Here is a 27,346-nt window from a genome sequence, read left to right as displayed (position 1 = left end):
TAAAGGGATACTAGATCACACTGAGGTAAATGTTAGCAACCAGACATATCTCTATAATAGTTAAGTATAACATATAGTACCTAATTCTAATATCTAATTATTAAAATCTAAATTTAATGAATATTCAATTGATATATCTTTCCTATTTTGTTTACTGGCAGTGATCGTGGTATATTAAAACTGAATGATCCCGAAAGTTTTTTCATGCCTTCATTCATAAAGAGCATGCTTGGACGATTCCATTACATTTTAGAGGACATGAAATGTGCAAAATATCAATTTTATCCTTGTTCAACAATTCTTAACATTGATTTTACAATAAAATATTGATGTACTCTTAACATCATTAAGTATTTATTGATTTTATCACTGTTATTGGTATTCATTTTAAGATAGGAAGATAATAAATAAATTCCACCCCTACATATCAAAATTACATTGTACTATTGAAAAGCAGCAGCATTGGACCGGCATCGTCCTTCAAGACAATTTTCAAGAGCATTCTCATGGCACAGATTGGAACAAAACCTTTAACCATTTACTACTTTCCAACTTCATTTTCTTCTCAAAAGGTCTTCTTATAGCACTGTTGCATCTCTCTTTTCTCTCTCTCTCTCTCTCTCTCTCTCTCTCTCTCTCTCTCTCTCCGGCCAAGTCATACCAACAGCTGCCTCGCTTGGCGTTCAGCATTACGAGGTTAGTGTTAGGACAGGTCAGCCTGGTGTCAGGATAATGTGACTGGGTGGGACATCATGCTACATGTCTGCGACATGATGCCCCAGTGCTAGACATCACTATAAACTGCCACACTGTAGACATCATAGCGATATGACTGAAAAATTGTTAAAGCTACGTTAAAAATCCAAATCACACACACACACTCTTTCTCTCTCTCTCACACACACATTGAATTACAATGCTGTCGGGCATTCCTGCGCACCTAAGGTTTCCGTCTCCATTATTGAAGCAAAACGCTTACCGAATTCAACCGATTGACGAAAATAAAATACTGCAATGTTTACCATTTGAAAAGAGGCAATTGTCACCAGAATATTCTGTTAAAAATAATATTAATTTTGGACACACGGGATAACACCCCCATGTTTACATGACTCGCGATATGTCGTCCTATTCTTTGCACAGCTTTGAAAAGATGTAATGTTTATCAATATTACTTTCGACTGTTTCTGTCAGCAGTTCAGTCGAGCAATTAGGTCAAGTTTATAGTTAGTTTTACAAAATTCAACGTAACAGTGTCAATAAATGGCAAGAGATATTAATCAAACTAAACCGATCTTGTAAATTTTTTTTAGTAAAGTTCCACATTTTATAAAAAGTAAGCTATTATGTGGAAGAGAAACAACAATGAATAAGATGTAATGTGTTTGTAACTTCGTGTTTATGGGGAAGATTTACTAAAGAATTTCGAAACAAGACTATACGCAGGGGAATGTCTTGAGAATGCCTTTCTAGCGGCAAGGACAATTGTTCTTTCTGGATACATATTGGATTTTTACCCAAAATAGCACGTGATCAAATGTTTACAGAAATGACGTATCGTTGCACAGAATTGGCTAACATGGTGGTAAGCTGTAAGATATCGAGGTTTATGTTATTATTTTAGTCAGTACGCCATTTAATGTGGCTATATGACTTCCAAAGCTATATGACTTCCATAGAGTACAGCAGAATTTAAAAAAACTAAGAAAGAACGATCGTACTTTAATTAAGAAAAGTGATACATGTATTCATAAAGTGTACACAAATTTCCTACATTTTGACTCTAAATGCATATGAAAATGTGATTTCTAAATGGCAATACAAGACCCACTCCATGACCTTCTTAAACCGGTAACCCAGAAGATCCTATTTGCTATGTATCATTTTGAATCATACAGATAAATACATTATTTAAAAGATGGAAATGTATACCTTAAAAAAATTCAGCATCTTCATTAAAGTTTCCAATTTTGCAAGAAGTTGTCCCAGGCATACAAAATCATCTGCTACCTAGCGTGTCAACTTGCTACTAGAACGAAATTCCACAGCATAGGCTGTTTCTAAGTTCTTTAGTATTTTTCCCCATAAATAAGATGTTGTAAACACATTACATCCTATTCCTTGTTGTTTTTCTTCCACATAATAGCTTATTTTTTTTAAATGTTGAACTTGACTAATTTTTTTAATGGTTTGGTTTAGTTTGCTTAATATCTCTTGCCTTTTATTAGCATTTTTAAGTTGAATTTTGTAAAACTAGCTTTAAACCTGACCTAATTACTCTACTGAAATGCTGACAGAAGCAGTCCAAAGTAATATATTTCATTTCTATAGCCCAATAGATAAACATTACATCTTTTCAAAGCTGTGTGCTGAATAGACCGACATATCACGAGTTATGAAAACATTGGGGTTGTATCCCGTTTGTCAAAAATTAATATTATTTTGAACAGAATATTCTGGTGGCAATTGCCTCTTTTCAAATGGTAAGAATTTCAGTATTTTATTTTCGTCAATCAGTCAGTTCGGTATGTGTTTTGCTTCAATATTGAAGACGGAAAACTTAAGTGCACAGAAATGCCTGACAGCATTGTATACAGTAATTAGTTCTAATTGTTATTGTTTGTTCTTCCTAGACCAACATGTTGTACTCTACCTTCTTTTTTTCTTCTGGTTCTACTGGTGTCAGAAAAAGGCATTAGAAGAAAAAAAATGCAGAGAACAACTTGTGGTCTATCGTTTAGTCCAGCATCACAAATAATATCCACAATAGTTGCACAGTAAAATTTTACATGAGCATCTCAGAATGTTGATAAATTACCCAATTCATGTTGTGCATAAATTATTTCAGCACAATTAGCATCAATATGCAGAGAAAGAGTGGTCTGCATACATGTAATCTGCCATGTTGGTCCAGGAGTTAAGAAGAGTCCAATTTTTATACAGGACTGAGTAGTTATAGAAGCTGTTGCATGGTATATGAAAACAGATATAGTCCACCCATTAGACATCATAAACAGATGTTAATTAGAAATTTCAAAAAATTTAAAGAAAAATAGATGATGTTTTTATCTATCTTTGGCACACAACGGGTCCCATAAGTAATCAGTCCTGTATCAGAAAGGAACTCTTTGATACCGTGATAATTACTATAGTGGATTACAAGTACACAGTGTGTGAAATTGCCATTAGCCAATCAGTCAGATGCCAACTAATTTCATGGCAGTCTGGCATGAAAAACAAATAGCCAGTTCATCTGTCCAGTTAGATATACTGGTATATCATTGTGATTTAATCAACAAATGGTATATTTATCATATTAATAAAATAATAGACACCATGTGAGAAATGAAATAATAGCAAATTGTTACTGATGATCACTCATGAATCTAGAGCATACCAATCCAAGGTGAGATAAGAAGGGACAAAACTTGTATTTAATCTTCATACAATAAATGCTAGTAATGCCAGTTAAACTCTTCTGCATCTTTATGCCATGTTATGATACATGCTATTTTCAGTTCCCAAAGTCAACTCCCAAAACATCCAACGATAAAAGAGTTATTCTAAGAGAGTATACCACTAACAAATGAAAACAATTTCCAAAATAGATGGATTACAGAATTCTCTTGGATTAACAATGATCACCCCAACATTAAGGTCAATTGCAAACCATGTAGATTAATATAAAACCCCAATCTCAAAAATGTTAACGAGAAGTATACTGCTAGAACATGCCTTTCTGCAGACCTCTTTTAATGGGTAGCTGTACATTTGATACCATAATCTCATTTGAAATGGGGACCTAGTTCTGATGCTGTTACCGATGAAAAATCCATGGGAAAGAATCCTGATATTCATTACGTGATTCAGACTGGTCATCAATAGAAGCATCAAATTATGATGCCTTATCTTTAGATATTCACTTGTAAGTCGAGTCAAAATGCAAACAACAAATCCTGATCTGCCGTAGAATAATGTGCCTGCAGATCAAGGTCTATGCTGTTTGTTGTACTGAATACTCCTAACATACTGCACAGCACCAGATCTGACGCCGCATTATGCAATGGCAGATCTGAGTCTGTGCATTTTGCAGTTGGTCTCATCTTATAAGCGAATATAGACAGTATGTACTGATCTGGATCATTTAGGCAGTTGACAGCATTGTCAGCACACAGTGATCATGTTATGATGAATTTAAATATAATTTTATAAATTTTATGATCAGATGATGATATAACATTTTTGTTGTTTTTCTTTTTTTCCCAGTTTTGATGAAATTTAGGAGATTTTAAACAATGGAAGAAGTGTCATGGATTTCAAACAGTGGAAGAAAATGGAAGGAGTATCATGAATTTGCATAATTTGATTCTGTGGAATATTGATTTGTCATTCTGACTAGGAATGGTGACTTACTGGATTTCCAGACCTGCTTCATTGATTATTCTTAATTGTTTTAACCTAATATATGCTTTTTTTTCCTGCAGGTTTTATTTGCACTTTATGAGAAAGATATCAGTTTCAAAAGGAAATTAGTCAACTTATTCTCAGGACAGCACAATGAACCCTGGTATGTGAGGTTAAACCCAGATGGCGCTCACATACCAGTTCTAAGACATGATGACAAGATTATCACAGAGCCCACTGCCACGATAAATTACATAGACAAACTAATTGGCACAGGTAAGACTTTGTCTAACTTTTTTAAAACTACAGAAATTAATTCTAGTTGAGGCAGATGGTTTGCATTAAGCCATTTTATTAATTATAGATAAAATATTTGGCCATAGATTAAGCTTGATTTGTACTATGATTGTTAGTCAGGATAGTTGTAGAACAGACTCAACAAAATTTTATTTTCACTGGAAACCTCATTATTAGAAATTCGTTTCAGTAATATATCCAATTTCTGCTGAGGAATTTCTGATGCCAAGGGTGGGGAGGTTCCTTATCCATGTTGACTTCCATCTGTCAGTACCTTAGGACCACTAGAATTAGATACATTTCTGTTGATACAGTATTTAGAATATATGTAATAGAACATTACCCACGTTAGTAAGACATAAATAACATAGCAGTGTTGCCTCAAATCTGTTTTTGGAGGGCACAGCATCCTTCTACTAGTAGGTGTGGTATCATGCTTTCTTTTGAGTGCATCTTGCCCTCTTTAGGGTCTGCCCAGTCTCGATTCTCCAGAAGTTTCTAATAGGGCAAATTTCAGCATGTGCATCTTGGGGTATCAGCATGGCACCAGTTGTTCCTGTTCTCACTTGCATTGCAAATATCATAAATTCACCAACAGAGAGGTTGCCCTGGCAAAGAGATATTACTGCACTATAAATACCATCAGGCAGCCAGCACCCTGCCTGCTAATAATCTGGAGATAAAACTGATATACCATATATTTCGGTACACTGTATTTCTTGGATCACCATAAATTAATTTTAAAGCAATTTTTGTGTGTACTGTATGTTTAGGGACATATTGATTCTCTTGAGTTTTAAGTTGTGGGACACCATTTAAACCATTCGAAAATTCTGTCAGAAAATGCACTCAAACTTAAATTTTATTGAAAGATAATATTAAACTGTGTACTTAAGATGAAACTTTTTAATCTACTGAGCATCATCTCATCAGCGCAACCCTTCTCCAGCACATGTACAATCCATCTTCCTTCTTCAGCCCAACCCTTCTCCAGCACATGTACAATCCATCTTCCCTCTTCAGCCCAACCCTTCTCCAGCACATGTACAATCCATCTTCCCTCTTCAGCCCAATCCTTCTCCAGCACATGTACAATCCATCTTCCCTCTTCAGCCCAACCCTTCTCCAGCACATGTACAATCCATCTTCCCTCTTCAGCCCAACCCTTCTCCAGCACATGTACAATCCATCTTCCCTCTTCAGCCCAACCCTTCTCCTGCACATGTTACATGTACAATCCGTCTTCTCTCCAACCTAATCCTTCTCCAGCACACACACAATATTTAGCTTCCTCAAGTCATGAAAAGTTATTGGAGGCAACACATCTGCTGTGGAAATGCAAGGACTAAAGTTATATTTTTTAAAATCTGCACAAGTCATGTGTATTCTCATGCTTTTAAAACCCTCCTTTTTGACAGTCCATCGAGGAACGAGCTCTAAGTACACTGGAGTTTCATCCATGTTAGCGATCATACTGTCTTCAAAGTCATCATCTTCTGGCCTTCACAAATTTTTGGAATAATTTTATTTCTCCTTTAAATCTTTCGGGAGACACTGGATTATTGATGTCTGTGCATGAAGCACAATATTTTAATTTATTTTCAAATTTCCCATGAATAATGGTAAAAAGGAAACAATGGTTGACTTTGTTTTATGTAAAACGAAAATTGGCACACATAAAAGAACCCAAAGTCAGCTTCTGGGGTTGGCTTGCTTTGTAATAAAATAACTTTGTATTGGATATACTGCAAGTAAGTTCTAACGAGTTTATTGCTCGCTAACAGTTGTGTTTATTCACCACCTGAGCTTCTGTTTGTTTTCCATCTGTAATTATAATTTATAGAAATGGACATTGATGTTTGCAGGCTACATAGTATACACAACTTTAACCTGCTTTAATAATACCTTTTGTAACCCATGCCACTGAAAAGATTATCATTTGCAGGTTATTTACAGTTCACTAATGATTATTAGCCTGTTTCTCTACTTTTGGCAAAAGCCTGCTTCCTTTGGTAGTTCCACTCACTACTGAGATCCCCTGTTTGCTGTGTCTGTACTGGGGATGATTAATATAGACTTGTTTGCCCAGTTATGATTCTATTTCACTGCTTGCTGTGTCTGTACTGGGGATGATTAATATAGACTTGTTTGCCCAGTTATGATTCTATTTCACTGCTTGCTGTGTCTGTACTGGGGATGATTAATATAGACGTTTGCCCAGTTATGATTCTATTTCACTGCTTGCTGTGTCTGTACTGGGGATGATTAATTTAGACTTGTTTGCCCAGTTATGATTCTATTTCACTGCTTCAAAAGAAAGCATCAGAAGCATCTTTTCCCACCTATTAAGGGTTCCACTGACATCTCAGAATCCACCATTTCCTGGTGGATTGTCCTCATTACTAAGGGAGCTTATTAAGAAAGCTGATTCTCAATCATAAAAATTAAAACATAAGAAGTTAGTGCTATGGTATTTCTACTTCCATGTATCTGTCTTTATTATTTGCCATTGGATGTGTTATGATAGCCATATTTTGGCAGTCACACACTACTTTCTTCTCCTTTTAACTTCAGTCTTTGGCACACCAGAGTAAATGCATTTTTTCCTTGGGCCCAATAGTTATGACACAAATAGTGGCCCAAACCGCTGCCAATTTATAGTGATGGACACTCATACTGTAATAGTATGACATTTTTATTTGAGGCCATCAGTGTCCCATCAAATTCAGCAAGGCAGTAATGACAAGTAATATATTATTGATATAAAAATTCCTTTCTAGCAACTCACTTTAATTTCCCAAGCATACTCTGGGTCTAAGTCCAATACATGGTACTCAGACTGATTCTGGGTTTTGTCTGTTCCAAACTTCTAATACATGTACATTTTATCCAGTGGGATGTTGGAATCATTAGTTTGGACAAGTGAACTTAAGTCATGAAACAGGTAAGCAAGTCAATCATATTATGTAAGCATTCTATTTGTTGACCTATGTACGCCAAGTAAGCAATATCAGGCTTGCATGGGTCTCTTGTTTACATTATAAAAACAGTAGAAGGAAATGTTCCCATTTTAATCTGAAGCTTTTCTTCCAGGACCGATTCTTGTGCCAGATGGTAGTTCAGAGCTTGGCAGAAATGTGGCAGAGTTTAGAAAGAAACTGGATGGTATTGCCGTAGATGTGTTGACGTATGGTATCATCCTTCATCCTCACCTCTCGCCCTCTGGCTGCCACATTTCTAGGGCTGTACAGACAAGCATGAAAGGTTTGCTAGTTGTATCTTTATTTACACATAGAGTCAGTAAGTTATATGACTTTGATATACTTAAATAGTCATTTTGAACTTGTATACAAACATTTTAAAACTGTACACAGTAGACCCTAACTGTAAAGCTTCTTAGCTTAGCAGTCCCTGGTATAACATGATAGTTGTATTACATTTTGTATTGTAATTTACTGCATTATACCATCCTTTATTATATAGAAAGCAAAATATAGGCTTCTGTTTGCTGTACAATATAAGTTTTGATCCATATTGTACCTGAAATCTCGATATTTAATGTTTAATCATTAAAAACAGCACTTTGCACATTAGTTTTGAATCTACATTAAAAAATGTGCAGATTTTAATACAAATATTTTGTCAATATATAACCCTGTCAGAAGGTGGGGAGATGATGATGTGTGATCCCCACTCCTTATGGTTTTTGGTTACCGTTATCTAGGAGATGATCGACCACAGTGTTATTGCCCAGATCAAGTAAACAATAAAATAAAATATGAAATTAATGGATGGAATTACAGAGTTTTGAGCAGAGATAGAGAATCGACCAACACAAACTCTCATATATAAATACAACAATTTAATCAATAAAAATAAAATTGAACATGACATTGAATGATTCACTTTCTCTTAGAAATAAAGTTACAAAATTTATTCAAATTTTAATTATCCATTCTATTAACCAATAGAACAAACTTCATCATATAATCTACTGAACAAAACTCAAAATTGCCAGCATGTCAGCATGACCTGGTTGCTTCCAGTCTTCTGAAATCACTGTTGGTGACAGGTTGGCATTGCCGCATTTCTTTTTCTTCTCTCTCTCTCTTTCCTCTAGCCTCTTTGGGTCATCAGCCATCTTGGTTGTAGACTGCTTTTATCCATTGAGCAGTACAGATATGGAGCTATTTTTCCTTCAAATAAAAATGTAATACCCAACCTAAATACATTTCAGTTTTTCTCTTCTCCTGGGATTAAAACATAATCCCACTCATTTTACATCGGATATCATCTGTCAGAATTCATGACAACTAATGTTTGGTCAATTTGCACCCTAATACTGATAGACAATTCTATTAATGTAAATTTATGTCTTTTCTAGTGGCTACTTGCATTCCTAACTGGAACTGTGACACAGTTTGCCCTCTTAGATAAACCATCATGCCCTGATACGGGTGGTAAATTACTAGCTATGTCAGTTGACACACGTTCCTAATGCTAACACCATCGATTCTTGGTAGAAAAGAATTCATGACTTTATTACACAAATGTATTAATTGACTTAACTCCTTGTCCCAGCTATGGTACTTTGCTAATTAGCGATTAATTGAGACACATTTCCAGACATAGAAAGATCAATTCTCAGAATGCACGATAGAAATCATTTAAGACAGGTAATTTACTTCTTACAGTTTGCATCAGAAGAAATACATAAAATTCCTATGATACACAGTTTCTATTGAATACAGAACCACTAAATCTGAACAGATTCATACCATTGAAATATTGTATGATTGTTATGTATATTTAATTTGTTTGCTTATTAGTTTTAAAATAAATTTTTTTCATTACATGCTATTGTAATGTAACATTGTATGCTGGACTTGACCTTTTCCAAAATTGATTTCATTTCTGCTTGATCTGATTGACTTTTTTAGTTATTTTTTTATTTTATTTTATGTCAACAACTAATGCATAGCTAAATTATTCTCTATGTTTTTGGGCTTAATATCAGCATCTTTATTAAGTTAAGAAGTAAGTATGTTGATTTGGGGCCAAGTTTTGGACTTACGTAAGTGAATTTTACAGGTTATGGTTTTAATGTTGTAAACATTAGGATCATTCTAGAAGGTTATTTTCCATTAGGTAATTGGTTTTTATATATACAGAAAATGCTAATTGTGACCTGAGGTCAAGTAGAGAACTATATAATCTTGTGATTGTGAGGATTGTGTTTCGTGCTTTTACATCTAGATCTCTCATGTTGTGTTATGTTCTTAGCAGTTTGGGCTGAATTTTCTTTTCTTCAAATTATTGAATTTAAGTGATTATTTTCTCTGGAAATAGAAAAGTGCTCTAATAAAATTCTAAAAAAAGACATTCACTGAAATTTTTAGTATCTTCAAACCTGGGATTATATTAGTGTGATTCAAGAAAATACTGTTGACACATCAGCACTTGATAAGCTATAAGAGACACATCATCGCCTTCAGTTTTGGATCTCTTTGGAACTTGTTTTGAGTTTTATTCAGGACTTTATATTATTAGGACTTGTGTCTGTAATTCTTGGATTTTTGGGGGATTTAATTTACAATACTGTAAGTTCTTTTTTTCTCATTTTCACTTTGTATTCTAGGAAAATAAATATAATTGTTAAATTTTACAAAGCTTATTGTCGTTCACTCATTTCTGTTACTTATTTTAAGAGCATAGACTCATCACAATGACATTCATACAATACATGAATCAAATAATATGTGAAACAAAATGCATGCAATAATTAACTTCTGAACTCAAGAAAAATTAAAGCATGAATTTAAAACAAATTTAACAAATAAATACAGACTTTCATCGTTGAATATATTTTAGGCAGTTGAGACAATCTCAAGCCTTCACTCACTTATCATCAGTGAACTCCCTCTATCTCTTCTCTGGATCTTTCAAATTTCCAGACCCCATGTCCCTTAGATGATTTATTTAATGAAAAGAGTACTTTTTACTGATCCTGGAGCCAGCTTCTCCTTTTGATAGAAAATCTCGGTCTGATTAATATCACAAGGGAGATTACCTTAAAACCTTGAATTCATGTCAAGTTAAATTCATGTTTTCATTTTTTGTATGTATTCAGTTTCATTGTAATCATAACACATGTAACATGCCATCTGCTATTCTGATGTGAAAAGAGTCATTTGACTGCCATGGTGATGCCTTCATGTGAACCTTAGTAAATGCTCTCTCATGTACCTTCATGTGAACCTTAGTAAATGCTCACTAATGTGCCTTCATGTGAACCTTAGTAAATGCTTACTCATGTGCCTTCATGTGAACCTTAGTAAATGCTCACTAATGTGCCTTCATGTGAACCTTAGTAAATGCTTACTCATGTGCCTTCATGTGAACCTTAGTAAATGCTTACTCATGTGCCTTCATGTGAACCTTAGTAAATGCTCACTCATGTGCCTTCATGTGAACCTTAGTAAATGCTTACTCATGTGCCTTCATGTGAACCTTAGTAAATGCTCACTCATGTGCCTTCATGTGAACCTTAGTAAATTCTTACTCATGTGCTTTCATGTGAACCTTAGTAAATGCTCACTTATGTGCTTTCATGTGAACCTTAGTAAATGCTTACTCGCGTGCTTTCATGTGAACCTTAGTAAATGCTTACTCATTGGCAAAGCTAGATTATTTTGGCAACTGTCAAAGGCTTAATGGTTCTTTTGAATGATAAAACAAGTTAATTAACTCTTTACCTCATGTAAGCACCTTTGGATGCCTCTTCCTGATTCTTATGGAAGCATCTCGGGATGCCTTTACTCAGTTCTCATGGAAGCACCTTTAGACTTTTCTACACCATTCTCATGGAAGTGCCTTTGGACACCCACTGTAAACATCAGCCATTTTAAGCTGGTTTTCGTAGCACCATCTTTGGGGTGCTACATTCATTGATTTGAATGACCATTATGTCAGATCATATGGTTGCTATTTAAACTCTAATCGTAATCTGCTATTTAAAGTAACTGGGTCAGATTCTCCACTCTCCAAAATGGAGGCTGCAGATTTTGTTCAGTACTTTTAAGGAGTATGCATGATTAGAATCACTACTACGAAAGCTGTAATAACTTAAAGAGTAAAGGTTCTGATATTGATGTAGGCAACATAGTTTTTATAATTTATGAAATGCAGATGATTTAGTGATGTAGACGTAGAGAAAGAACTAGTAAATTTCAGGTATGAGAAATGGCAGCGTTGGTTGGTCACATGACTTCTCTGACTTAATAGAGAATCAGTTATCTAAATATTTTAAAGCACTTAAAAAAATTTTCCTTGAAAAATAGTTATACTGCTATAAGGATCAGATTGTACTCTTAAATATATCTGTACATAATAAATGTGTACAAGAAATGTAAAATGGTTAAAATTGATGTTGAACGTAACATATACGACACTGCTATAACAGTCAGCAAGCAGACCTATGTATATGGAGTCAAATAGGTAACAGGTGCTCTATTTATAGCACACTGCACTGTGTAACTTTAGTATATCAACTGCCTACAAAGGCATACACTATGAGGTAAAGGGTTAACATATTAATTTGTCTCCTGTTAAAATCACACAGTGTAGACAACTCCAAAAGTTTTAGCTTTTGCCTAATTTATGAATTCAGTTGTTTGTTAACGTTCACAGTGATGTATTAAAAAATCAGCACGTTCTAATAAATTGCAGACATTTGTGTTATTCCTCTTTCATTTTGGCCTCATCTTTTTTTTCTTCAATCAGGATGTAGTGTTTAGGGATTGCTCAGCTACCATGTTCAGTGTGGCAGTTTATAGTGATGTCTAGCACTGGGGGCATCATGTTGCAGACATATAGCATCATGTCCCACCCAGTCAAATTATCTAGACGCCAGGTAACCAGTCCGAACACTAACTTCTTAATGCTGAGTGCTGAGTGAAGCAGCTGCTAGACTTTGGTATGACTTAGATGGGGTTTGAACCCATGACCTCCTGCATCTGAGGCAGACACTCTAACCACTAAGGCAGCCAGAGTGGTAATTTTCGTTCACATAAATGATATAGGGTGATACACAGCCATGTGCTATCAGCAAAGTGTCATTCAAAATCACTGTCTTGAGAAACCAACTAGTCTAAATATATCACTGGATTTTGGTTTCAGCAGGTAATGAGTGTAATTACAGTGATAAAGCTTTAGTTTGTTGCTGTTTGCTTGCACTGGATACACACGTCAGCCATTAAGGGGAAGCAACTCCAACTTTATTGCTACACAAATTTGAGAGTACTGCATGTCAACTTGATCTATTATTGAACTGTTTGGTGACTTTATTTGACCTCTTCAGATCTAATTTACATTAAAATCCTTTTGATGAATATTTATGTAGGAGAGTTGAGATTATAATTGTCCTGTTTCAGTGAAAGTTGTAACCCTACCCACCCCCTTTCCCCCAGCTGATAACCAAAATTTGAGCCTTCATCTCTATCTATGCTATGGTCAATGTCATTGCAAGTTATTGAGGGAGAGTTGGATAAGAAGGTCCTGTCTGTTACATATACGCTCTTATGGTTCTCTTGAAGGGTGTTATAGTGAGTGACCACTCTGTATAAAGTCTGAATTATAGAAAGTATAAATTATAGTGAGTGACCACTCTATATACAGTCTGAATTATAGAAAATATAAATTATAGTGAGTGACCACTCTATATAAAGTGGAAATTATAGAAAGTATAAATTATAGTGAGTGACCACTCTGTATAAAGTCTGAATTATAGAAAGTATAAATTATAGTGAGTGACCACTCTGTATAAAGACTGAATTATAGAAATTATAAATTATAGTGAGTGATCACTCTGTATAAAGTCTGAATTATAGAAAATATAAATTACAGTGAGTGACCACTCTGTATAAAGTCTGAATTATAGAAAATATAAATTACTGTACCATTTATTTCTTTAAAATAAATGCATTTTATCTTAAGTTTAGTGACATACATGCACTTTGATTGTTTTTTAAGGGAGGGGGTGCTTTACTTTAAGATTTTTCTGCAAATTACTGAATTTCAATGACTTTTGGACACTAATGTTGGACAAGTGTATTCACTTTGGAATTTTATTCTGGACTCACCAAAAGAGCTTGAACATACAAATCTCTATTTCCGTTTTTCCTGTTTTGTCATAACTTGTTGTATTTCCTTTGAATGTTTTCATATTAAATTTCACAAATATATGTCCACCAGGTTAATTTTTAGCAAAAGAATGTCAGGCAAGAAGCCATTATTTAATTCTTCAGCAGTTATGTACATGTGAGAATTTTTTGCTCATACACTTTTAAATCTTATTATCTAACCATGTTTTTACAGTTTTGTGAATGCCATCTCTGAATGCCCCAAAAAAATATAACAGCAGAACACTTTGTTTAAGAAACTGTTGTGGTAGAGTAAACAGTTTTATTTTTTTTAAAGAGGGGCATCTATACATGTATTAGACCCTTACATTTACAGAAAAAAATGACATTATTACTAATTGCATACATTTATGCAGAGAACTTTGCCCGACGACTCCAGCTTTTAACAGAACTTGTTACAAAACATCCAGACCTTAGAGATGCCTATCTTGCCAAAAGCCAGCTGGCAGCACAGAAGTATGACATCATCAATGATGAAGCCCAGGTAAAATGTCATATTGATGACCTTGAGAAGACCTTCAAAGAAGTTGAACAGCAGTTGAAGAAAATCAAAGAGGGTATGATGTTTTGAAGCTCAATTTATTTGTAATTGGTACAAATTTCGACAGATTATTTCAAGTACTTTTGATATCCCATACCCCATATTCTATATTTATTTTTGATGTCCCATAACTCATATTCTGTTTATGATTTTGAGCAAAAACTCAGGCTGAAAGATGATTAAAAAAATTGTATCAATTTAATTGTAACCAAAGTTTTTATGAATGTCTAAGTCTTATGCTTAGTAAGTTTCATTAATCCAAGGCCAGGTGGTTGCATTAGGTAGAGAACCTGGAGGAAGCCAGGGACAGATAATGTTTCCATTTTAAGGTGCTAGCGTATTAAATACAGGACTAAACTTGTGTAGTGTGACTTGTGATTGCACTCTTCAGAACATGGCCATCCCCATCCCCATACCCACCTTGTAAAACACAGTTTTTTTTACTCACTTGAAAAACATAGGGATTTGCCTTTTCTTGGGCAGTGTTTTTCTTCTTTATCTATTTTTACTGTAACATTGAATTTAAAAACATTTAAACCCCAGTAAGTATCGCATGGTTCTATCAGTGCACTAAAGACACTTGTAAATGGATGATTCATTTAATAAGGAATGTGAGTCAGGTAGAAATGAACTGTGTGAGAATGGGAGTGTGATATGATTGACAGCGTATCCCCCCAAGGGTGTAAAATTGAGGGTTAAAAAAATTTTTGTCTGACCCATACTTTTTCAGCTTTAAATAGGAAATTGCAACTTGCACTACATACTCTCTCTGTTAGTCTAAAAAATAAAATGAAACAAACATGCACAATTAACAGATAAATGCATTGTCCATTCGTAGAGTAATTTACCGGAAATTCATTTTCCTTTTAGTTTATAGTCATACTTTAAACAGTCTCCTTCATCTTTTTGTAGCAATACTATAAACCAACACTTACCTATAACATATATAAGCCAATACAAAAACCCAAATAAACCTTTGTAACCAAATGGAAGTTAATTGAATGACAGTCATAAAATGTGTACTATAGCTGGTTTCATGTACTTCATTCTAGAACACATTTATCCAAAAATCAAAGAGGCTAATGATTCATCTTTTTAGTAAGTTACACTTAACCTTTTAAATCTATCTCTTATTGCTGCAAAGCTACAAACAAGGAAAAACTACAGTGGTCCCACACACTTTGTAATCCAAAGAAAGCATTGGTCTCTGCCAGCTTACTGATATTGTTGTTGTGAAGGAATGCCTTGGATGATAATGTACTCTCTTTATATCTTGTGGCGAAAAAGAGCCGATTTTTGAAAATTCTTACACCCTTTCACAAAAGGATTATTCACTTTACAGTCTTCGCAATCACAAGTCACACCAGTAATCCCAGTGGATGTGCCATATTCCAGTCAAGGGAATGATTTTCTCCAATTTTCATTAAAGTTCTGATCCACAGTTACTCTGTATTCTGCTTCTTTCACTTTCTTGGCTAGTGATTCCGAGTGCACACCATTTTCATCTGGAGATCATTTTTTAGTACAACAAGCCTTGAGATTAGTTTGACTGGATGACATGTTGCTGAGCTCAATGGAAATCATGTAAGAGCTCACAAGATTAGGGGAAGCTACTCTTTCATAACAATGCCTATCCTGGGAGTATACACTATGCCATCCCTCATCCTATACATTGGATATTGAATAAATCCTGATCTCATTTTACGAAGTCTTTGCATCAAAATTACACATGGCAACAAAATGTATGCATCAGATATGTCCAGCTTGCATCTCAGATGCTCAAATGTGCATAAAGGGAAACACTGATTTACATAAGAAAAAATACTAATTGAAAACTTTTGGAAGTCCTTGAAAAGCTGTTGAACTGCTCCATGTGTCCCTAATCCCTGTCTTAAATGAATTCAGTGATAGTAGATTTTGACTGTTATCTAGAAGAGGTATGGTCCTTGATTGACTTGAAATCATTGTTTATATATTTTTTTTATTTCAACCCTGTTTGGTATAAAAGCTATTTATAATAAACACAGGAATTCAATGATCAGCCTATTTTTTATCATACCTTACAGAGTTATGACCCTTTGTCAACTTAGATTAGGCATCCTAATGGCCCATAAACAATGATGCATCAAATTGTTTATCCCCATAATTTAGCATGGATATTTTGATCTTCCTTCTGTCTGCATATTACTGTCTAATGTCCATAATTTTGCTTGGTGGAAATTCATGAAACATTGTTATGTTGACCATGGAGTAGCCCAGCTTTCCAAGAAAAATGTCCAAGGATCCTGTGGGAAAAATTTATTAGGCCTTTTGCAGTCTAAGGGTGCCCTGCCATAATCATGATAAATTTTACTTATTGTGTGTTCCTTATACTTTATCATACATACTCACTGACTTATATTACAAGGAGTGTGGTGATTGATTTTCTTAACAACATTGGGTTGTTATTCCCCTTTTTTGTTTTTTCTTGTCATTTCTCTTTACGGCAGTACTGGGGTTTTGCAGTTTTTCACAAAAGATGAATAAACAATTTGACAGCTCCTTTTAAAGAAGCAGTGTTTAGTCATAATGGGGATTTACAGGACTTTGACTACAATGATGGTTAGTGACATGTAATTTAGTCTGGTTTATGGTCTGTAGCATACATACCTGCATCACCAATAGAGGTTAGGAACCATTAACCAGTCCTGACTATGTTTTCTTATAGCATGAAGACTTTCATAAACTGCTGTGGCTTCACAGCAATAAATAAGGGTTAGCGGTTTTTATCTCTGTGATCATGCATAATAGTGTTCTAAAACAATTTACTTTTTGTTTGCAACACTCATAAGCAGTCATGGTTACAATGGATTAAATAAACATCAGTCAACAGTAGTGTTCATTTGTTATTGCAAAAATGATTGTTCATAGTGGTGTCCAAATGCATTATTTGCCAGAAAATCATGGTTGCTATTCATGTTCTGTAGGTGGTCACTGATGACTTTGCAGTTATATAACAAAATTGATCCATGCATGAAGGTTTTGGTCATAAAAGACAGGTGGTTGCTCATAGCTCACTCAAGGCAGGTTTTATGTATATTACAAAGTTATGGACCTTTGATCAACAGGGACATCTAAATGTGACCACTTGTATTGCATAGTTTTTGGAATTTATTCATTTTCTAAGCAGTTAGCTCAGAGATTAGTTAAATGTTATGGACAATTTTGACCATAATTTTTAGTTAATGCTCTCAGTCAGCTTGATTAATATAATACACCTAATTTACATATTAGTCAATTGGCAGTGAGGTACAGGTGCAATTTTAGTTGAAAATTTCAACTTTATGTTAGGTATCAAACTTTTGAAACTTTTAGGATAACATAATGTGCAACTCAGACAAGCCTCTTACAGAATATTGTTCAAGTTCTTGTATAGAGTTTATATTTAGTATTTAATGACGTGTAAGAGCCTTTATTTCTCTTAGATTCTGCTGAATGCTTGCAGAGATAGAATAATCCTGGTGTGTCCTCATGCGTTTTATAAGCAACACCTAATGGACACAACTTTTTTTTACTTGTGATGATGTTTATGCTGTGAATGTCTTGGACTTTTTAAACGAATTAGGGTTATACCAAATTTTAAAATTGTGTTTTAAAGATTTTACCCTTTTTGCCATTTAGTTTTGTGTGGCTTTTTTGACACTATATTACCAGAAATGTGCTGATATGCTTTAAACACTATACATGCATACTGTTTCTTTTACAGCAAGCAGAGACATTGCTGATGAGACATGGTTGTTTGGTCCAATGTTTACTGCAGCGGATATAAGTCTGGCAGTTTTGCTGAATCGTCTTACACTCCTGGGATTGGACTCGCATTACTTCTCCCAGGACAAGTATCCATTTATACATGCCTACCATCAGCAGGTCCAGACAAGGCCTGCTTTCCAAGTCATACAGAAAGAAATCAGTAACCTTCAACTGACCTTGATATGGGAAAATCTTAAAGCTGCATCACCATACATTGTCATGGTAACAGGGATAGGTGTAGCGGCAGGTTTAGGTTTTATAGTTTATAAGTATCTAAAGAGATAGAAATGGAACTGTGATTATGTACTAATTACATTTGTCAGCCTCCATTACATCCTAATAATTTTCCTACAGAAGATGGAAGACAAAATCTGGGAGCATATTGATACAAAGATATATGAACTTTCTATTTTTCATGGATTTCATGGTTGCAACAAAATATATAAAGATTCAACAAACCATGAATTTAAAGATTCTAATCCATGAATGTAAGAATCAACACACCATGAATTTAAGAATCAACAAACCATGAATTTAAGATTCAACAAACCATGAATTTAAGATTCAGTCAGCCATGAATTTTAGATTTATTAAACCATGAATTTAAGATTCAACAAACCATGAATTTAAAGATTCATTAAACCATGAATTTATAGATTCAGCAAACCATGAATTTAAGATTCAACAAACCATGAATTTAAAGATTCAACAAACCATGAATTTAAGATTCATTAAACCGTGAATTTATAGATTCAGCAAACCATGAATTTAAGATTCATTAAACTGTGAATTTATAGATTCAGCAAACCATGAATTTAAGATTCAGCAAACCATGAATTTAAGATTCATTAAACTGTGAATTTAAAGATTCAACAAACCATGAATTTAAGATTCAACAAACCATGAATTTAAAGATTCAACAAACCATGAATTTAAGATTCATTAAACCGTGAATTTAAAGATTCAACAAACCATGAATTTAAGATTCATTAAACCGTGAATTTATAGATTCAGCAAACCATGAATTTAAGATAAAACAAACCATGAATTTAAAGACTTAACAAACAATGGTTCTTGTGTAGAAACAAGAGGATCCCTTCCAATATCTACAAATATAAGTAACAATGAAATCGTCATTTTTTGCAATACCTCAAAAATAAATAGATTCACAGTGCCCTTATATTAGACATAATAATTAATTTTGCTGTTACTTGGTTTCACTGATATACAGTCATCATATATGATGCCACCTCAGTTTTAAATCTGACATACTCTCATACCAGCAGTCTAATGGGGCTAACAAAATCCCTATAAAAACAATCTGGAGCAAATTATAAATTTACATTTAGTTCATCAACATTTATGTTAGTAGCCCAGATTATTTTAAAAAATTAAAAAGAACAGCTTGGATTTTTGTTCTTGGTGTGAGTTAATGAAAATATAGATGCTAGGCATGTAGGCAGTTTTTAGCTCCATGGGTTATGGGCCATAGATCAGAGTTTATGGGATGGTCTCTTATTCATCATTCATCTATCACTTAGCAGAAGTTTGTTTCCACTGCTCGCAGGATTGCCATGAAAGTTTACACACACATTTATTCCGTGGTCTGGTTGGTCTTAAATGAAAATGAATATCCAATATGGCTTCCACATTGACCATTTTGAAAAATCGGTTATCGCAACTCCTGAATGGATGGTCATATAAACATGGGTTTTGCACTAAAAGACTTCTTATGATGTCTGCTGATATCCAGTATGGCCAAAACAGCAGACATCTTTACACTTTTGTTCTTGATTCTCTTCCAAACACTGAAAACGACCTTGAAGAGAAAAGCAATCTTATATTATGTCAAGAAGCAAACTTAATTCCTACTTTGCTGAGGTGTTGATTGATAGTTTTAATTTTAGCAATTAAATTCAGATTATTACATTCACAACCCACATAACTGCATATATAAAGAACTGGCATTCATTGTTTATTCCTATTTAATTTAACTCATTGTCACAAATAAACATTCTTGTATACTTGGTTGGTAAGAGTTGAAGTTGAAAAATCAAATTAGACTTACTAAAATCAATTTGTATTGCCATACTATTTTAAAAAACTACTTTGGTCATGTTCACACCATATAAAAAGGTTAAGTTTTCAATATATCTGATGTATTGTTAAGTAGACATGTTAGTTTACCAGATTAGTAATGATTTTGCTTGTTTCATGCCCAAGACTGTAATCTCATCTATTGCCTGTTGCCTTTCAACTTTTACTATTCCAAACTTTTTCAAAAATCACTGGCTGTCTTCCACCATATCTGAGATTATCCTGGTTTGAATGTCTTCCAGGTTTATACAAACGATGCTGATCCACCATAAAATATGTCTTTAAATTCGTGGTTTGCAGCAACCATATTGTCCATAAAAATTAGTACCACACAAAAATAGCAGATTCACAGAAACTCTTTCAGTTGTTAATGGAGGCTGGCTTCACAGACTGGACCATAAGATTCTTTTTTAAAACCAGAATGTGACAGTAAAAAATTGAAGTGTTGTAAGATTCATTATTCCAAACCCTTGGATGGTTTGGTGTCTGTACAACAACATCTGAAAATAGGTTTCCACAGTTATTCTTCAAAAATGTCCTTTTGTAAAATGAATGCTTACAGCACAGCTTTCTGCTTAAAATGTTGTGACCATTACATTATAACATCTGCAATATTTTTCTCTGATTAAATAATGAAAACGATAAATCTCTTACAAATTAATAACAGCAGTCCTGTAAAATAAAATTATGAAGTCATCTAGAAATGTACAAATCTATGACAATTCACGACCTTCTGTAAATCATCTGTGCAGAAAATACCATGTGATATCAATAACTGTGCCACACAAATAATTTCACTCATCAACATACACTTTCTTTGTATATTTATTAAAAGGAGTCTGCAGTTGTCATCCATTGCAATTTTGATGCCTTGTTAAATACTCAAAGAGTTCTTGTTTAATGGACAATTATTGACAGGAAACTGTTTTTTTCCATACCATTTGATGTAAACACCTTGAGTCACCATGAGTAGTGGAAGAAAATGCATAATAATTTTTACAATTGTAATTGGTTTTGGAGAAATATCAATCAAGTTAAATACTCAACATATAGGAAGAGATCATCCTTAAATAAGTTTGTTCTTTTAAATTTTCCACCTATTTGCATAATCTTTTTTAGTTGGGTCCAGATAAAAGCAGTTTTTCAGTGTGTATAGCTTTATATGTGTAAAGACATGATGTGCAATATTAACACTTTAAAATTAAGAAGGTATTAATGGTAAATAATCATGTGTTATATGTTGTGTGTATGAAAAATGAATGATTAGAATATAGGAGTTATGTTCTGATGATAAAAAGAGAAAAAACAAGTAGATGTATTATTAACTTTCTTTCTATAAACTCATTTTTAGAAACAAAATTTGTTTGGATCCGCTAAAATATACTTCAACAGAGTTGAGTGGGTGTAACTTACCAGTTTAAAAAAAAAAACTTTTCACCAAGTTAAAATGACAAATTCAGACCTTGTAAACATGATAGTTCAGTTAATGTCAGCAAGTAAATGAATGGTAATTTTAGCTTTGAAATATAACTTCTGATAGAATAAGGATTTGAGTCCTGTGCAGTGGAAATGCAAGTCCTGATTTGTCCCGACCTTGCAATTCATTGTGTGTAATTTTTTGCAAAGGACATATATTACATTGTCCTTTACTGAAATTGTGGGGGTTGAGCTAGTGAAAGTATAATCATTTTACCGGTTTTACCCACAGTGCTTTTCAAAATGTATCCACAATTACTTGCACGAATTGCAGAATTTTACTGGAATATCTACATTTGCAATTGGCTGCTATAAATTAAACTTCCCCGTGAAATCGACATCAATGTATCTACTCAAAATAACTGAACTCTAATGTTATTAAGGTTCATACTTATCACTTTTAGGTCACTGCAAGGCTAAGTGAGCTTATGGTATGCTGTAAGACCAAGTGAGCTTATGGTATGCTGTAAGGGCAAGTGAGCTTATGGTATGCTGTAAGGCCAAGTGAGCTTATGGTATGCTGTAAGGCCAAGTGAGTTTATGGCATGCTGTAAGGCCAAGTGAGTTTATGGCATGCTGTAAGGACAAGTGAATTTATGGCATGCTGTAAGGCCAAGTGAGTTTATTGTATGCTATAAGGCCAAGTGAGTTTATGGCAGCTTATAAGGCCAAGTGAGCTTATGGTATGCTGTAAGGCCAAGTGAGCTTATTATATGCTGTAAGGCCAAGTGAGTTTATTGTATGATGTAAGGCCCAGTGAGCTTATGGTATGCTGTAAAGCCAAGTGAGTTTATTGTATGCTATAAGACCAAGTGAGTTTGTTGTATGCTGTAAGGCCAAGTGAGTTTATTGTATGCTGTAAGGCCAAGTGAGTTTATTTTATGCTTTAAGAACAAGTGAGTTTATGGTATTTTCCAATTGTTGTTTGCAATTTCTCAAGAACCACTTGACCAATTTGCATATGATTTTAAAGGTAGCATCAGGTTATTTCAGATTTGTTCAATAGATGCCAATCCGTCATCCAATATGGCTACCATTTCTAAACAGAAACAAAATTTTAAACAGATTCTACTAAAACAAACAAAAACACTCAGCAGAAATTGACAATATTTAACAGAACTCTTCCATGCCAGGTGATTTTTCAAATATGTTAAAATGATGCAGATCTGCCATCAGACATGGTTACCATTACTAAAACCACAAAAACCTTCAACTGGCTTCTTCTCACAAACCACCTAACAGATGTTGACCATATTTTAATAAAGAGCATCCTGGCATAAAGGTCTTTCAAATATGTCATCCAGTATTAGTGTTGTTATTAAAATAGAAAAAGCTAAAAACAACTTCTCAAAAGTGTTAAAACAGAATTTGACCAGACTTGGCAAAAAGTATCCTGGCATGAAAGCCTTTCAAGTTTATATTACTGATGCCAGTCTGCCATCAAATATTGATAGCATTACTGAAAACAGAGAAACAAACCTTCAAATAGATTTTCAGAAACTGTTCAAATGAATGTCTCCAAATCTGACTGAAAAAAGCCTGGCATCAAGGTCTTTCAGCTTATTATGTATGATCAATGCAGATTCATCATGAAACATTACTGTCATTACTAAAGTAAAACCCACTCAAACAGAATGTAAGCAAATTTGACAGAAAGCAACTTGTTCTGAAGTTTATTTAAGTTTGTACCAATGATGTTGATCAGCCATGAAATATAATTGCAGCTACTATAAAATAGAAAATATTTTGATAACTTCTTCAAAAATGTAGCTTAACAAACTTTGATCAGACTTTACAAAACGAGTAGGAAACACATTTTGAAAGCTATTCCTGAATAGACTCGAAAACACCAAATCCCTGGTCATCTTTCAATAACATACTGCCTAGTTGTGTTTGAAACATCATTTTTCATTGGCTATTTGACTCGCGCATGAGCAGAAGGGTAAAAGTTGGAGTTTTGTATTTTTTTTGCTAAATGGAGCCATTATTTTTGTATGGAGACCACCCTTTATTCCAAATGCCCATCTTATCCTACTTTTTGCAAAGGCTCATCTGTCTGTTTGCAGTTCATACTGGTTTGCCTTAGATCTGAGACCAAAAAGTCTAAAATCCAGACACAAAATCGGATTCCGACCACAGGTGAATTGTGGGTAAAAAAAAGTCGGGTCCAAAAAATGAGGTTTCTGTATCTGTAATTTGCAGTGCAACTAGATATTCCAGATCATTTGGTATCATTGTAGAGCTACATCTGTCTACCTTTCTATAATACCACCCACTTTAGTGTATCATGCATGACCATGATGCTACAGAGCTTGGCAGTAGGCTACTACCTCCTGCCCTGTTAAGTCGTCACTAGGGGTTAATGTGTTAAAAGTCAGCGTAATAGAAAAAGACCAATTCTGACAGCATCATAGCATGGAGGTCTTTCAGTATTAGGTAAATGATACAATTATACTGGCCACCAGGTATAGCCTATCATGTGCTGAAACATGGCATTAAACCCAAAACAACAAAAACTCTTTGACTGAGATCTCATGGAGCCATATGAGAGTTTTGTTTTGAATGAGACTAAGCACAGCAAACAGCATAGACCCTGATTTGTCACTGCGTTATGCAACACAAGATCGGGGTATTCACTGCTTACAGCAGGACAAGCATTACACAGAGTAAAGAAATGGACCCTCCCTATAAAACCACTCACTATACAACTGCCCCATTTATAACATGGGTATGGGCATGAACCACAGTATTCAAATTTAGGTTTCTGATTGCTTCTTAATTTATTGGATTTTACTTATCTTCCTGTTCATAAGAACCAACTATAGTATGGTTTAACATTATTATATACTCTATTTTCATGTTCAAATGGACTATCAGGAGATAAACCTTAATTGTGCATACCTCTTTGTAAGGCTTCACTCACTTACAACACAGGTAACTTTTATGATTTGCATGATCAGTGTTATAAAAAGGGAACATTATAGTTTTTAGCTGAAACTTATAACTGCCATTATTTTTCATTACCTATCCTTGCCTCTCATTGGGATTATTGTATTTGAAAGAGCCATTATTTTCATTATCTGTCCATGCTTCTTATTGAGATTATTGCTTTGAAAAGGGTCAATATGCAGTATATATTTTTTCTTGTTTATACTATAAAGTATTTTTTTACCTCAGGAAGAGTCAGTCATATATTGCATGCCATCCCACTGGTTGATACAGTTTGATTTGTGAAGACATTTTTTTATTTATTGGTAATGGAGTTAACAATCACAGCTTACATGTATACAAATACCCACAACTCATGATTTTTTTATTGTCAAAAAACAGTTGTCGATACATGCATATGTTGTACAATTGATCCTTGAGGAAAACTATGAAATACTCTTCCTTGTCATTAACATTATTTCTATAAAAAAAAAATTGATTTTTTTATTTTTGAAAAGTTATTATGCTGCTGAAAGAGAACTCAAAAGTATGTTGTGAATTTGCAAAAATGGAATACAGACATCCTACTCAGTTGGGTAAGCATGTGTTTAGTGACTGGATAATGTAATGATACTCACCTAGCTTGACATTGAATTGGTCTGCTGTCCATTGGAGTTTTGGTTATGCAATGGGTTTTAGACATATGTCATCCCAGCCAATGCATTAATCAGAGAAATGTTTGGATCATGCATGGTTTACCGCATGGGTTATCAAGGAAAGTAAAATTTATCACAGTATATGGAATGCAGAGGAATGATTTGGGAAAAAGAGATATTACATTGCAGAGTTCACATTATATGTCCATTATTTTCTTTTAGTTAAGGTTTGATAGAAGAAAACCTAGTCTAATAAAGACTTTGCCAAAGGGGATAATTATTAATTTGTATATAAAAGTTGAAATCAAATTGAATTTCACTTGGTGATTAAAAACATAAATTGTATTCTGAAAAACTGAATGGACCAGCATGAAATAAAAGTCTTATAATATGTACAAGTTGGTTTACTGATCGAATGTAAAAATGTAGATTTTTTTATTATCCCACTGCTTGTAGCAGGTGTGTTGATTTGGTCCTGTCCCTTCCCAAAAGCTTGGTAGTTCAATTATATAAACCCACTTGGCAAAGATAAATGAAATCTCTGTGTGTGAATGTGTGCTATTTCAGTGATTTTTTTTCTTTCTTTTTAGAAGTTTTTTTTTCATTTTTGAGCTCAGAGTTTATTTGGGCTTTTTTGTGCATGACAGACATTATTAGGAAAATGAATGAAAACACATATATTATCAAGGATCCTGAAATGGGGAAACATGTATGGGATATTTAGGCTTCTTATGGACACCCTGTGCATGTCAAGTTAGCAAATGGTCACAGTCATTGGTCAGTCATTCTGGCCAATACAGCTGTTTCGTGATATCTTATATCTAAATAATGGTTAAGGTTGTGTCCTGTATATATTTAATGAAAAGGACAAGTTGAAAACATTTCAAAACTAGTTTTGAAACAACCTGTATAATAGTGCATGGGAGCAGTGCACATTCACAGGTGTCTTTACACCAGTGTTAATCTATTCAAACATTAGTAAACATTGATATTATTGATGGGTAACCCGAGCAATACAAGTGCATGTTGAAGAGCTTAAATAAGAAATGAAATGTGAATCTTTTTAACTTTCGTCAGTGTTTTTTGAAGTTTTAAAAACAACACAAAAGTAATTTGCTTGTTGCAGCAGCAGTTGATAACAATTAATACCTATTTGTAATTACAAATACCTAGCTACTTCTGTCAGAATTAATTACAATTTATACCTATTTGTAATTACAAATACCTAGCTACTTCTGTCAGAATTAATTACAATTTATGCCTATTTGTAATTACAAATACCTAGCTACTTCTGTCAGAATTAATTACAATTTATGCCTATTTGTAATTACAAATACCTAACTACTTCTGTCAGAATTAATTACAATTTATTTCTCTTTGTAATTACAAATACCTAGCTACTTCTGTCAGAATTAATTACAATTTAGTTCTCATTGTAATTACAAGAATGTTGTATGTGTACTCCTATCAGAATGGATTACATTTTATATACATTTGCAATTAAAAGAATGCTGTCTGGGTACTCCTATCAGAATTAATTACAATTTATAGTTTCTAATGTGCTCCTGTGAAGTCATATGGCCAAAATACATGATTTAATGACCAAGAAGAGCAAATAAATCTTAAGGTGTCACTAATAATTTATGCACAGTTTCTTTGATCATTTGTATCTATGTCATCTGATTGGAACATTTAAATGTTGATAAGTATGGTTGAATAGATCAGGAAAGAAAATAGAACGATGTTTTTCTGATTCAGATTCTTATGCAAATGATATTAGTCTCTGCCATTGTCCTGATGACATCCATGGATGAAACAATATATGGTTAGTGATCATACAGTTGTATTTATTTATATACACAGTCTTTCTTATTTAAGTGGATCATGTAGATATTAAGTAATATTGATATTAAATGTAAAGGTGTTGTTGCAGAGCAAATAAATAAATGTTGGATTCA

General features: G+C 33.9%; 1 protein-coding gene across 1 annotated transcript; it reads left to right on the top strand.

The window, feature by feature from the left end:
* The first annotated feature begins 454 nt into the window (after positions 1-454).
* Positions 455-27,346, top strand: LOC149787318 (ganglioside-induced differentiation-associated protein 1-like). The gene is made up of 5 exons (XM_089977849.1): positions 455-572; positions 4,485-4,680; positions 7,795-7,965; positions 14,258-14,458; positions 18,188-27,346. The coding sequence occupies exons 1-5, from the start codon at positions 507-509 to the stop codon at positions 18,514-18,516; spliced, it is 963 nt and encodes a 320-aa protein (XP_089833975.1). The 5' UTR covers positions 455-506; the 3' UTR covers positions 18,517-27,346.

The sequence above is a fragment of the Sinohyriopsis cumingii genome, chromosome 12 (genome assembly GCF_028554795.1).
Source record: "Sinohyriopsis cumingii isolate HCF-2022 chromosome 12, ASM2855479v2, whole genome shotgun sequence".
Classification (NCBI taxonomy): Eukaryota; Metazoa; Mollusca; class Bivalvia; order Unionida; family Unionidae; genus Sinohyriopsis; species Sinohyriopsis cumingii.
This window is presented reverse-complemented; position numbering and strand designations above follow the sequence as displayed.

Bases quoted from the DNA above. Each gene is read 5' to 3' on its own strand.
- LOC149787318 (XM_089977849.1), top strand. From the start codon at position 507: ATGGCACAGATTGGAACAAAACCTTTAACCATTTACTACTTTCCAACT. The intron at 4,681-7,794 runs GTAAGACTTTGT...CTTTTCTTCCAG, and splicing joins AGACAAACTAATTGGCACAG to GACCGATTCTTGTGCCAGAT. The intron at 14,459-18,187 runs GTATGATGTTTT...TTTCTTTTACAG, and splicing joins GTTGAAGAAAATCAAAGAGG to CAAGCAGAGACATTGCTGAT.